At 39.1% G+C, this 13,031-nt stretch overlaps 1 protein-coding gene across 1 annotated transcript in view; it reads left to right on the top strand.

Annotated features, from left to right (window-relative positions):
- KCNN2 (potassium calcium-activated channel subfamily N member 2) overlaps positions 1 to 3,580 on the top strand; it is a 316,290-nt gene extending 312,710 nt beyond the window's left edge. Inside the window, exons 11-12 of the mRNA XM_081133858.1 lie at positions 139 to 208; positions 2,973 to 3,580. Coding sequence (XP_080989984.1) covers positions 139 to 208; positions 2,973 to 3,260 — 358 coding nt within the window. The 3' untranslated portion in view covers positions 3,261 to 3,580. The remainder of the gene's footprint in view (positions 1 to 138; positions 209 to 2,972) is intronic.
- The last annotated feature ends 9,451 nt before the right edge of the window (positions 3,581 to 13,031 follow it).

The raw sequence follows: 13,031 nt of genomic DNA, 5'->3' as shown, positions 1-13,031 counted from the left end.
AGTTTGGACTTTACCCCAAGTAGTCAAGGCATTACCCATGCAGTTATTGCTGTTGTCAATTTTGTGCATGCTCTTTGGAAGGCGTGTGATAGCCGTAGAAAGAAAGAAACCTTTCTGACTTCAGATTCTGTCTTTTAGATTAAGGAGCGTAAAAATGGAGCAGAGGAAACTGAATGACCAAGCGAATACCTTGGTGGACCTGGCAAAGGTAAGCTTGGGCTCTCACCCTTGTGATTGCCTCTGTTGGAATTAACCACGGCACCATAACTGACAGTGCTGATGGAGGAGCCACCCCAAATTTATTTAACAAATCAGCCAACCAAGTACCCCAAAATGATGGTCCCAATTAGAAGAATTTTTTTTAAAAACTCTTACTTAATATGTCCTTCTCCTGCCTGTGTACATTATTCTACCTCATCCTAAAAGCTTTTCTACTTGCGGGGATTTGGATGTACAGTAAGAAACATAAGTGGGATATGAGGCAGTACCTTTGAGATTCTTATTTGTAGTTCAGTCTCATCCCTGTAAGGACAGAACTACAGCCTATGTTTGACTATGAGGCTAAATGGGACTCAACAATTAAAAAATTTTAATGTATTTTAAGCAAACTCAGAACACTGTAAAGCTGAATTTATATATACATATAAATACACACATATACGTATATATATATATATCAGATTTACATATATATATATCAGAAAGTACACCTTAAAATAAAAATTGTCTTTCAAAAAAAAGTAATCATTTTTTTTATACCTTGCCCAGTCGGGCGTGGCTCAGCGGTTGAGTGTCGACCTGGGATCCGGGCGATCGGGGTTCGATTCCCAGTCAGGGCACATGCCCGGGTTGCAGGCTCGATTCCCCAGTTGGGGGCATGCAGGAGGCAGCTGATCAGTCACTCTCTCATCATTGATGTTTCTGTCTCTCTCTCCTTCTCCTTTCCTCTCTCTGAAATCAATAAAGATATATTTTTAAAAAATTATACCTCTTTTGTAAAGTACATTAATAGTCCCCAAATTCTTCTGTCACATTTATAAGCTGTATCTGGTTGATTTTTGGTGGTTCGCCCAAGTGAACACTTTCTATATATGAGTATTTGTCAACAATCACAACACTGCATTTTCTTGAACTAATTCTAAAGATGGGATTAGAATTGTATTTATGTTAAGGGCTCAGGCTTTTAGCACAAATGCCTCAAAAGAGGAAACTCTAGATTGGACCTGTACTTTCAGTTGTTTGATAAATCAGCTATGTCATTTGTAAAGTCTCAAGTATAATCTATAAAATCCACACATACTATTTCTAGTCTCATGAAATAACATCTAAATTATATTCACTTTAATGTATATAGCAATAACACATACCATGTAAATGTTGAAGATGAATATTTGATAGCTCATAAACAGAAGTGAAGTATTTAATTACTTACCTCAGGGAGAGTATATGACACGCATTTAAGCTGGAAAGCACACACATGAGGCTCAAAGACAACCTTGAGTGACATTTACACATGACTCTTGCTTGGACACATCATGAACAAAGATGGGGCAGGCTCTTTCATCACTCCTTTGTCAAATGATAAAAGAACTTAGGTATTTTTATGAAAAATATAACAGACCACTTGGAAATAACATATATATAATTTTACTATATATAACATATTTATTATATATAATAGCTATATAATTTTACTTTATATACTTTAAGAGTATATCTATGAGGCAAGATACTGTTTGTCATTAATTCTTTAGTGCCATGATTATTATGACTGCAGCACTGTCCATACCACAAGGGTTCAATATTTTCTGAATGAGTGGATATTGCTCAGAGTCTCAAGACTACATAGTAAAAATACAGTTAATGTGTTTTGTCTCCATGGCCAAACTCAGACTAGCTGCCTGTGTTCTGAATAGTAACTTCCTTGTATAATCAGTTCATTTATCATCATTAGGAGAATTTTACACAGGAGATGGTTAAGCAGGAGAAGAGCACATATTGCCAAGGGAAACGAGGTAAAGGAAGGAAGGCTGAGAAAGGGTGCTGAGACTTGGGAAGGCTGCGCGGACCTACGGTTCACAACCCCCTTCTTCCCTTCTTGGCCACCCTCTTCCCTCTCTACCTCCATGCCACTCGAGGTCCTCTTTTCTTGCCTCTGGGATACTTCTGGAAATATAATTGGGAGTCAGAGTTATGAACACCTTCTGATCAAGACAATCAATTTCAAAATTCACTAGGACACCAAAAATATCTTCCTATTTCAAACCACTTAGCATCTGGTTAAACCATAGCCAACAAGGGAGCCTGGTAACTTGAGTATCGCGAACTTTTATTCTCTTAATGATTATCTGTAAAAATGCTCTTTGACCCATGGAGAGCCATAATTTGGAACTTGGGACAGCAAAAGATATTCAGAAGTTTTTCACAGCTTTTAGTTTCTAAATGACATAATCAAATCAGTTTGTTCTAAACTTCATATTTCCACCCTTAGAATTTCTGCTACATCTCAATACCATCCATATTATTTTTTCTTTAAATCCTGTTTTTAAAAACTAGCCTTGTCCTAATTAGTATTACATGTTACAAAATGAATTCAATATGATAACATTTGTAACAATCATTAAAATATATACATCAATAGCAATATTAAATCAAAACTTGTTTATCTGTACACAACCAGAAATCATTGGGCATACCACCTACAGTACCTGCTCAGTCCTTTCTGCAACTGGATCTAATTAATGCCTAAGATCTAACAACTGTGAGTCCTGGCATTGAACACACACACTGAATTTTCTTTGCAAGATAAAGTGTTCAGTTACCTGATGCCCCCTCCCCGCCCCTCGGTTGCACTGGATGTCACCAAAAGGAGACCAGCCCTCAAGCTCTGAGAGGTGACAGTTTACTTCCAGGGCCAGTATAATTAAACCTTAATTCTTTGTTTCTCTATTCCTCTCAATCCTGTTTTCCAGACCCAGAATATCATGTATGACATGATTTCCGACTTAAATGAAAGGAGTGAAGACTTTGAGAAGAGGATTGTTACCCTGGAAACGAAATTAGAGACTTTGATTGGGAGCATCCACGCCCTCCCTGGGCTCATCAGCCAGACCATCAGGCAGCAGCAGAGAGATTTCATTGAGACTCAGATGGAGAACTATGACAAGCATGTCACCTACAATGCTGAGCGGTCCCGGTCCTCGTCCAGGAGGCGGCGGTCCTCCTCTACAGCACCACCAACTTCATCAGAGAGTAGCTAGAAGAGAATCAGTTAACCACAAAATAAGACTTTTTGCCATCATATGGTCAATATTTTAGCTTTTATTGTAAAGCCCCTATGGTTCTAATCAGCGTTATCCGGGTTCTGATGTCAGAATCCTGGGAACCTGAACACTAAGTTTTAGGCCAAAATGAGTGAAAACTCTTTTTTTTTTTTCTTTCAGATGCACAGGGAATGCACCTATTATTGCTATATAGATTGTTCCTCCTGTAATTTCACTAACTTTTTATTCATGCTCTTCAAACAAACTTTACTACTACATTATATGATATATAATAAAAAAGTTAATTTCTGCACATACTGGTTTGGTCAATTGACTTTTCTAAAGATTCACTTCTCTCCTTCTCTTTGGGTAAAATGACTGATTATCACCTGATACATGTTGATAATTTTGATTTCCAAAGTTTGCCTGGTTGGAAAAAAACTTTCAATTATTCTATACCCTATTCACTAACATGTTCCCTCAATGTGAAATACTATAGTCACAATCATTTGACCCAGCCTGGTTTACTATTCGAGTTTATAGTGTCTCGTTTCTAATTCTGTTTCCAATTATATGGAAAGTGAGGTGGTTCTATGAAAACATATAAAAACAAGAGGCACCGATGCTTTCAGTAATTTTTTTCATTCCAAGTTCACCAAAAAATTAATGAAGAAATTTTCAGAGTACAGCATTGCCTGTGAACTGATGTTGCAGAACTTTAGGTCTAAACTAGTTATGTCATTTCTTTCCATATGTTCATTTATTATTTGGGCCCATGGTGCACTGTAAGTGTTGGGATTATACACATGCATTTGTATACTTCCTAACAACTTAATGAACATTAATGAGCATAACTCTTTAACATGTGACATATCACTTAACAGACGATCCCCTCTTAGTTAGTACTTGCATATTGGATACAAGGAAGCAAATGGCATCTAGTAAATTTCATGAGCTTCATTACACTTGTTTCATGGGTGGTTAAGGTCAGTTTCTGTAAAAGGGAACTGGGTAGTTACTGCTGCAAACACCTCTCTTTTCCACTGGTTTTAGAAGAATCATCCTTGGAGTGATAGCAATGTGGAATTCCCTCCCAGGGTGGTATTCGCCAGAGTCTGCAGGAGGAACTGACCTGAGATGGAAGGGGAAACACATCATAAAAATAAGGCTTCACTTAAACAGCTCTAAACCACCAGCTTGGGTTGCACTCAACCTAAAAAGGACTCCTTTATTTTCAGAGAAATCTGCTTTGCCCTCCCCCCGTTTTATTTTACATCACACTCTTTGGGATCTAACATTGCAACATTGCAAGTCACTAGCATACCAAGTATTTTTCTTCTTTAACACAAAACTAGAGTGATATATTTCATCATCTTGCATAGTCCAATGAATAAAATCATCTTCATAGCTAGTCTCCATAATTGATGCAAAATCGAACATTTCCATTCAAGATCAAGGACATAAAACTATGATTCCTTTAGATTGCCTGAGAATAACTTACCATTATGGCCCATCCAAAGCGGCTGAAGATAAAGCCCATTTACACATCTTCTCTGTCTGTGTAGGTCGAGGACAAGGCCTGGAATGTCCTTTAATAAGTGAAAGAAAAACGATTAGAGCACTGCTTATAGGAACATACGGCTGAGTTAAATGAACTTCAAAATCCTGAGTTATCAGGATTTCAACTTCATGGGTGAAATTAAAATTTTCTTTATGTCTTCTGGGTTGCACACAAGAATGTATCAAGTATTTGGTGTAAACATTGGATGTAAGAAAGATTTGGAAAAGATGATTAATTTGTTCTTGCAATTGATGCAGTTAATTCTGGTGTCTATTCTACCTCTATTGTGACTAAAAGGCAAAGTAGCAGATAATTAAGTCTAATTGTCATCTTACTGATCAATTAGCACTACATCCCCAAATACTAGAAGACTAGGAAAAAAATGTTTCCTTCTATTGAAGGAAAGAGCAGAAAGAGAGTTTTAATTTAGATTTCATTACCTTGTATTTATTCTCCAAATTAGCAGTTCATGTAAGATGTCATTCTTTTGTCTTCTAAATTGATTTTACTTTTCCTGTCCCTCTATGCAAAGTACATGAAGACTGGTAATGATTCAACTAAAGTGTAGGATCTTTTGTCTCTGTATTTTTTTTTAAATAAAAAAAAAATTTTTTTTTTTAATCACAATTTAAAAGAGGAAGAGAGGACCCATCTGTTGCATAGACATCATGGTTGGCAATATGCTGAATGAACGCTACTTCACCCAACGTTACCAAGACTCCTCCATGAACATTACGCTCCTTAGATGACTGCTCTTTTGACCTAGTCTGCAGTTATACCTCAGCCTGCCACACCCTGGCCTCCCGATTTCTCCACAGCCAGTACAAGAGCATATGACTACCACAAATCAGTTTGAATTACAGTGGCACCACCTTCCTCAGTAGTTTCTTCACTTCCCATACTCGTACACAGTGTCACAGGTTAGTCACCAGAAAGAAGATTCCAATAAGGATGAGCCAAATTCATATTATGACATGTTATGACCTGTAGCAGATCAAGTACATTTCACATGCTTTCTCCTGGTTTTCCTTCCTTTGGTGATTGTTTTCCTGAGACTTTCCATCAAGGCATCTGGGGTAATCTGCCTGCTGTTTACATTGGTGCTTCCACTGTATTGCTTTCCTCGTTGGCCTTGGCAATTATCATCGATCTCCTTTCTCAACTCTTGCTGATTGTTTTATAACAGCTCCATGATTCCTCACAGAAGGTATTTTCTTTGTGTCAAATAGAAAATAAAAACCTCTCATCTCTATTATTTTCTTTTAAAAGAATTATACAGTTGGGTCTCTTGGGCCCCAAGCTATAAACATTTGACAATCTCCTCTCTTGCACAAGAACACAGCTTTGCTCTCTTCGGGTCTCCTCTCTGACACCCCAGAACATTACACTGAGTCTAACTCACCATGCTTAACTTTCCAGAGGTTTCTTTTCCGGACACTCTGCAGTTTCTTTCTACAATTTAGTTTCCTATGGCTTCTCCTGCCACTTTGCTATGCATGTTTATATAGGTCAGCCCTAACCAGTGACATGACTCAAGTTCCTTCCCCAGGAAACTCCTATGTCCCTAAGCAAATTAGAATATTCTGAGGTGGATATTGACCCACACATACCCTAGATTGAATCCCCCTTCCAGTCCAGATAGGACAGCACTTATATATTAGTCAAGACCTTCCATGATTTTTCCCTAATGTTGTACTTTTGCAACAGCGTGAAATGCTTGGCCTCTCTGACTATCTTGATCAAGTCTGCTTTGTTCCCATGGCCTTTAGGTCAATAGCTTCTTGCATACAGACATGTTAATCATTAGAGGAATCCTGCTTGTGGCTTCAGTTTTACAAAAACAGACACTTATCAGAAAGTGCCTTTCAGGAGGAGATAAGGGAAGACTGTATTGTTTACCGAAGATTTGCAGGAACCTGGTGACTCAACTCACATCAACTAAGGTCAACAGACTAAGCACAATCTTCCTCGGACCCCGGCTGGAGGCAGTCACCCATCAGCTCTTGCCCTCCTATTTCCCCCTTCCCTTGACATAAGAGAAGCCTGAACTCTGCTTTCTGAAGATGGATTTGAGGCACCACTATGTCTCCCATCTTCTCAGTTGGTGCCTTCTTAATCAATAAATTTCTCCTTACTCCAAATTCTGACATTTTGAGTTTTGGCCTTTTGAAGCTTTGAGCACACGGAATTTGGACCAGTAACACTTCCACTTTCTTGACCTTGTTTTCATTTAATGTGTCCTTGGAATTCAATTTTCTTCCCTTAATCCTGCAATTATAATTCTACCTCTTGTCTGGGACTCAGTTCAAATGCTACTTCCTCTGTAGCCGTCCCTGCTAATTCCAGATGAAAAAAAGGGCTCCTTCCTCAGTCTCTCAGACAACTTCCACAACATTCTCCTAGTGTTCTTACCATACCCTGCCTCCTGCAGAAGCGGAGACATTCAAGACCTCTCACCCATGGACAGAGAACAGAGTTGTGTTTATCTGGGCTTTCCTCAGAGAATCAAAGCACAATGAATTGCACATGCTACATGCCCATGAATGTTTATTAATTGAACAGAAGTGCGTTGTCCTTGCAGCCAGTATCCTAGCAAGGATTCTTGGTTCTTATTAGAAGAAAAATACTCATCGTCTCCTATCAGCCTGTTTTGAGTTCTCTGTGTTTTCCGGATGGCATCTTGAGAGTAGTCAGTGATCTTCAGCTTTTGCTGCTTGGAGCCAGGCAGCAGGCTGGATGTGGCTGAACCACACCATGGCCAAGTGCCAGAGATATTTGCTTTCAAACACTTAACATTTGCTTTGTGTTACCCTTTTTTCCCGAAGATTAAAATCGAAAGGGAAGCAAGGGAGGCAAGGCTTTCTTCTTCTCTTTGTGCAAGAGCAGCTTGTTTCCATGACATTTATACAGGGAGCTTTTTCTAAATGACAAGCAGATTGTTAGAAGATGTTATTTTCTGTCTCTTTGCTTTGGATCTTCACTTAGTGGGTGTGATCTAAGAGAGACAGCCTCACTAGGAGGGTGACTGTCAGGTATACGGATTCAGGAGGGGAGCGGGTGGGGGTTCGTTGAGGCCTCTCTGTTGGGGTTGCTATAGCAGCAGCCTAGCAGGTTCTGGCTAGAAGTTGTAGGATGTATTAATGTTATTCTTTTACATGGAGTAACATTCCTGCAGATATGTGTCTGCTCTTTTTAGCTTTTTCTCTTAGTAAAGAAAATTGAATGCTCATAGAAGAAGCCATCCATGGGGGCAGCAGGAAGTCCTGAGCACCCAGGCCCAGATGAAGTGGCTAAGTTCAGGCTGGCGTTAGGCTGTGTCTTCTGCAGAAAACTGGTCAGCCTCAGAGGGATCCAATCCCAGGTCTCCTCCCCCAGAGCTCTGAGTTCCCGGTGAGACCACAACAATGGAATAAGGGAGCACCAGGCTCTACAACCCTGACCCCAGCCACTCTCCATCTAGGAAGGTAGCATCACCTTCCACCTGCACCACACTGTGCTGGTTACAAATTGTTTTCACTAACATTATCTCCTTCAAAGAACTCCAAGGAGACTGGCTTCATTCTACATCAGAAGTCTCTATTTTACGAAGCCCCCTCTTCATTCTTACTCTTACTGCCGCGGCTCAGGCCTCGTCACTGCTCACATGGATTTGTGCAATGTGTCTGTGATCACTGGGCATTTAATCCACTCTTTTTACTTTCTCAGGGGCAATGAATTACCCTGTAAAACAAACCATATTATGTCACTCCACCTAACTGAGGAACTCAACTGCCTTCCTGCAGTCTACAACATAAAATCCAAACTCCTTAGACAAACAGAGAAGGCCCTTCACACCTCGTTCTAAATGCCCTTTCCTCTGTGCTCTTTCCCCTGACAGTGCTAGCTGCCATACCTCCTTACTTGCAAGCATGCTACAGTGTGTTCTTCAAACACTATGCATGGAATTACAATTATCTGCCCACAGATTTTATTTGGTTAGAAGAGATTTTCAAAAATTATTTTGAGCTTGAATAGCTTTAAACAGGCATCCACTGTCCAGTTTGACACTGGCTCATTTAGTATTCTGCTTATGTCCCTCCACTTTGCATATTTATATCACTTGCCTGGCCCCGAAGGCATTTAATTTATGTCTCTTGAACGGGAACAACATTTCCTTCCTGCTAATTAAATCCCCACCTTTCATAATCTAGAGCAAATATTACTACCAATTCAAAACGTGGATGGCTGCCCAGGAAGGTGGCTGCTGCATTTGCCCGTCTCCCTCCCACCCTTCTCTTTCCTCCACAACAGCACGTATGCAACTGTGATAATTCTGTGTATATCCCTCTATTCAACCATATTGTCAGTTTCCTCAGAAAAAGTCAGGCTTAAAAATTTTTATATACACCCGGACTAGCAGAGTGCTCGACTGAATAAACATTTGTTAGATCAATGATCACCATTTTACGGGTGAAAAATCAGGTTCTCGAGTTGGTTCAAGCATATTCCACGGCATAGGCCTTGTAAGGGGCACCAGCTCGAGTTGAGTCCTTGCCTTCTAACTCTAACGCCAGGTTTCTCCAAGGATCCCACTCTTCCAGAGCCTCAGAAGCAAACGGCCACCCTCCCTATGTTCTAGTCAACCTTCTTCACTGCGTATGGCTAGGTCCTTACATCATGGGAGGTATCGCCACTAAAACATTGATTAGTTCCATGTGACACTTGTGGTGCAGACCATGGCAATAAAATACAAATAGTCCCAAACTCTTCCCTTCCCTCGCCTTCTAAGGAGGAGGTTAGCTGTGGGTCCATTGTTGTACTTCCAAGAGCGATGGAAGGAAGCAGAAATGAATAAATGAGCCCAAAGAAGGGGCTTGATGGCTCTGAGATAATAACTAGAGGCATCTGGAGAAGAAAAGATTCAGGTATAAAAAAGTGAAAAGAAGGGAGGGGGTAGGAGAAAAGCTAGTGGGTCGTATCGGATTTCGTGTACAACATGCCTCAAAAGAATTTTTAGGAAAAGAAAAAAATATTGTTTTACAAGCTGAGCAAGGGCCATCTAAAGGTAAAATGGAAGAGCTAGGGTCCTCCAGGGTGCTGAGAAATAAATTATAAGCATGGTGAATTAAAGGGAAAAAATTCCTTTGAGTGAAAACTGAAATTTTCATCCACGAAGAAGGAAGACTGTTGCTCTCCTGTACGATGGGATTCGTAATCCACATTTCATCAAGCACCTGCATCCCTGCCCTGTGACCTCAAAGAGGAGCAAATGAAGCAATGCCTGAAAATCCTACGTGCACAATAAAGCTCTTCACCCGCGCTTAGAACCATTACTGTTTGTTTCGCAAGCTATCTCCAAGCCATCAGTTTTTGGATCAAGTTAAGATCATAGCAGAGACATTCTGATATCAGTATTTTCAGAAACCTTTCATGTGATAACTATGTTTTCCTTTCTTTAGATATCAGGCAGCAGAGTGCCGCCGATAATGAGAATGCTTTCCCATAGTCCTTGAAATACTGATTCAGAAGTGGCTCAAAGCAGCGAGGAGAAATACCTGAGTGAGAGCAGTGTTCTCTGAAAGGCAGGATGTCCAGCTGAAAGATTCAGCAGGGTTTTGGTTGTCTAGTACTCTTGACTTCCTCCATCTGTGCCATCAACTGATGTGAAAACTGCCAGGGCAGTCACTCTTCCTGGTTCCCTGATTTTTCAAGTAAACTATGTTCATGCATTGGAGTACTCGGTATTGGGTTAGGGCATTAATTCTCCCTAAATTAATCTATAGAATTCAGTGGTATCCCACTAAAACCTCAGCAGGTAATTCTATAGAAATTGACAAGCTGATTTAAAAATGTATATGAAATGCAAAGAACCTAGGAGAGCTAAGACAACATTGAAAATTTAAGAAGAGAGTCAGAAGAATCAAACCACCTGATTCCGGGGTTTATTTAAAATCAGTGTGATATTTGGTTTGATCATACACTCAGACTATAAAACTGCTAAAATAAAATGTAGCAGAAAGTATTTCTGACCTTGGGATTAGCAAAGATTATACAGATAGGGCACAAAAGCATGAACCATAAAATAAAAAATGGATAAACTAGAATTTATCAAAATTTTATGGTAGTCAAAAGACACTATTGTCACAGTTTACACACATATAATGCATTTCTAATCACTTTGGAAAACATCTTGACGTTTTCTTCTAAAACTGAATACATACTTATCAAATAATTCAGAAGTTGCACTGCTAAGTCTTTAACCCACCCCCCCCACCCCCAAAATGAAAGCATATGTCTAGGAAACTCTTTTATATGGATGTTCACAGAAGCCAAAAACTGGGGAAAAAAATCCATCAACAGGCAAGCTGGTAAACAAATTGCTACATATTCATAAATGAAATACTACTCAGCAAGAAAAAGACATGAACTATATATACAGTATCATGGATGACTCTCATATTAGGCTGAGCAACAAAAGACAGACACAAAAGAGTTCATATTCTGGCTCTACTTACGGAAGACAAAATTAATCCACTGTGACGGAATTAGATCTGTGGTTGCCTGGGGCAGGGAGAAAGGAGAGGAATTGACTATTGACTACCAGGGGTGTGAAGAAACCTTCCTGGGCGATGGAAATTTTCTCTATCTTGATTTGGATGGTGGTTACATGAGTGCATACATATGTCAGCATACATATGCACACTTAAAATGGATACATGTTACTGTATACAAATTACATTTTATTTCATTAGATTTTTAAAAGTGAAATCACTTTGCAGCTCAATTTAATGATGGAGCTGAGGAAATCATTTTATCTCTACTAGACTTTCAGTCCTCAAAGTAGGTGGCATATGTTTTTTCCATCCTTGAGTTTATAGTTAGCACTAGTCAATGGATGCTTGTTACATGAGCCAGACTCATGCTGAACTTAAAATAAAGGTAGATCAGAGCAGCTGCTCTTTACTTCCATGATGTTAAATGACATCAACAAAACTAGGGCACTGGTTTTCAGTTTTCCAAAATGCCATGGGGTTTGGTAGGAAAAGAATATTTTTCTCACCATAGGTTATGCGCATTCTCTAATGGGTCTCCAGACAATTCTGTTCAAAGTAAACAAATACTACCATAAGTCCAATGCCATTCTTGGAGAAACTATTTTCTCTAAAAGCATCAGTGCAAATCTACTTTTTATGCTACCTACTTTTTACGCTTAAGGACAAAGGAAACTTTTATTCAGAGAAAATACTTTGCAATTTCACAAACTCTCATTATTAAACCCACGTTCGCTATATATTCCTTTATTATGTTCTCAAGTGACAGTGAAAAGCCTTAGAAGTGTTTGGGTTTTAATGTTGCTTGTGTTACCTTCATAAAACTAGCAACTTAGGATACTTTGGCATCCAAATAAGCAGATAGCCACTGGCGTTGTGGATTTAAGAAATGTACTCAGCGTAATTAAACATTGTCCAAGAATGTTAATTTTGCTGAATGAGCATTCTGATGTTGTGATTAACTCTTCAAGTCATTAGTTTCTTTACTGCTACAGTCTATCCAGAAAAAAAATACGAATTCTCCAATTATATCTAAGGAAAAATCAACTAATTTGCTAACTTCCGTGTATGGCAGTAAGATGGACTCCATGGGTCAATGATTAAAGAAAATATTGAAAAAAGTTAACAACCATGTATTAGAAATCTCTTGTATGCCTGATATTCTATTGGATGTGAGATCCAGAAATAGGTAAGGTATGATCTCTTATGTAGGAATCTAGACCAGTGTTCCTGAAGAGTTCAGGTAAAATGTATCTGGAGAATGTCAAATACATCCACATGACTCGAAGGCTGTATAGAAATCTTAGAATTATAGTAGTTCTGTAAGTGCTACGGTTTTCTATTCAGGCTCACACACTGTGATCTTGATCTGATAGATAAAGCACGGAGGTGGGAATCAGATCATCTAACCAGTATTTTGTATCACTTACTTGTCACATCACATCTTATCTATCTTCCTGACTATAGCATGAGGCCCTTCAGAGAAGAAAGTGCATCATTTATCTTTGTACCTCCCACCCCTAACAAAGCCTCTTGCACTGAGTAGATATTAAACTAACACTGTAGAATGAATAAAAGCTACATTTAACTCCAACTATCTAAAGAGTTATAAGTTGTGGTTCTTGATCTTTTTTGATACATAAATTCATTTGAGAACTGGAAAAAAATGTATATTTA

This window comes from Miniopterus schreibersii, assembly GCF_964146895.1.
Source record: "Miniopterus schreibersii genome assembly, chromosome: 3".
In the NCBI taxonomy this organism is placed as follows: Eukaryota; Metazoa; Chordata; class Mammalia; order Chiroptera; family Miniopteridae; genus Miniopterus; species Miniopterus schreibersii.
Note: the sequence above shows the minus strand (reverse complement) of the source record. Positions and strands in the feature narration are given on the sequence as shown.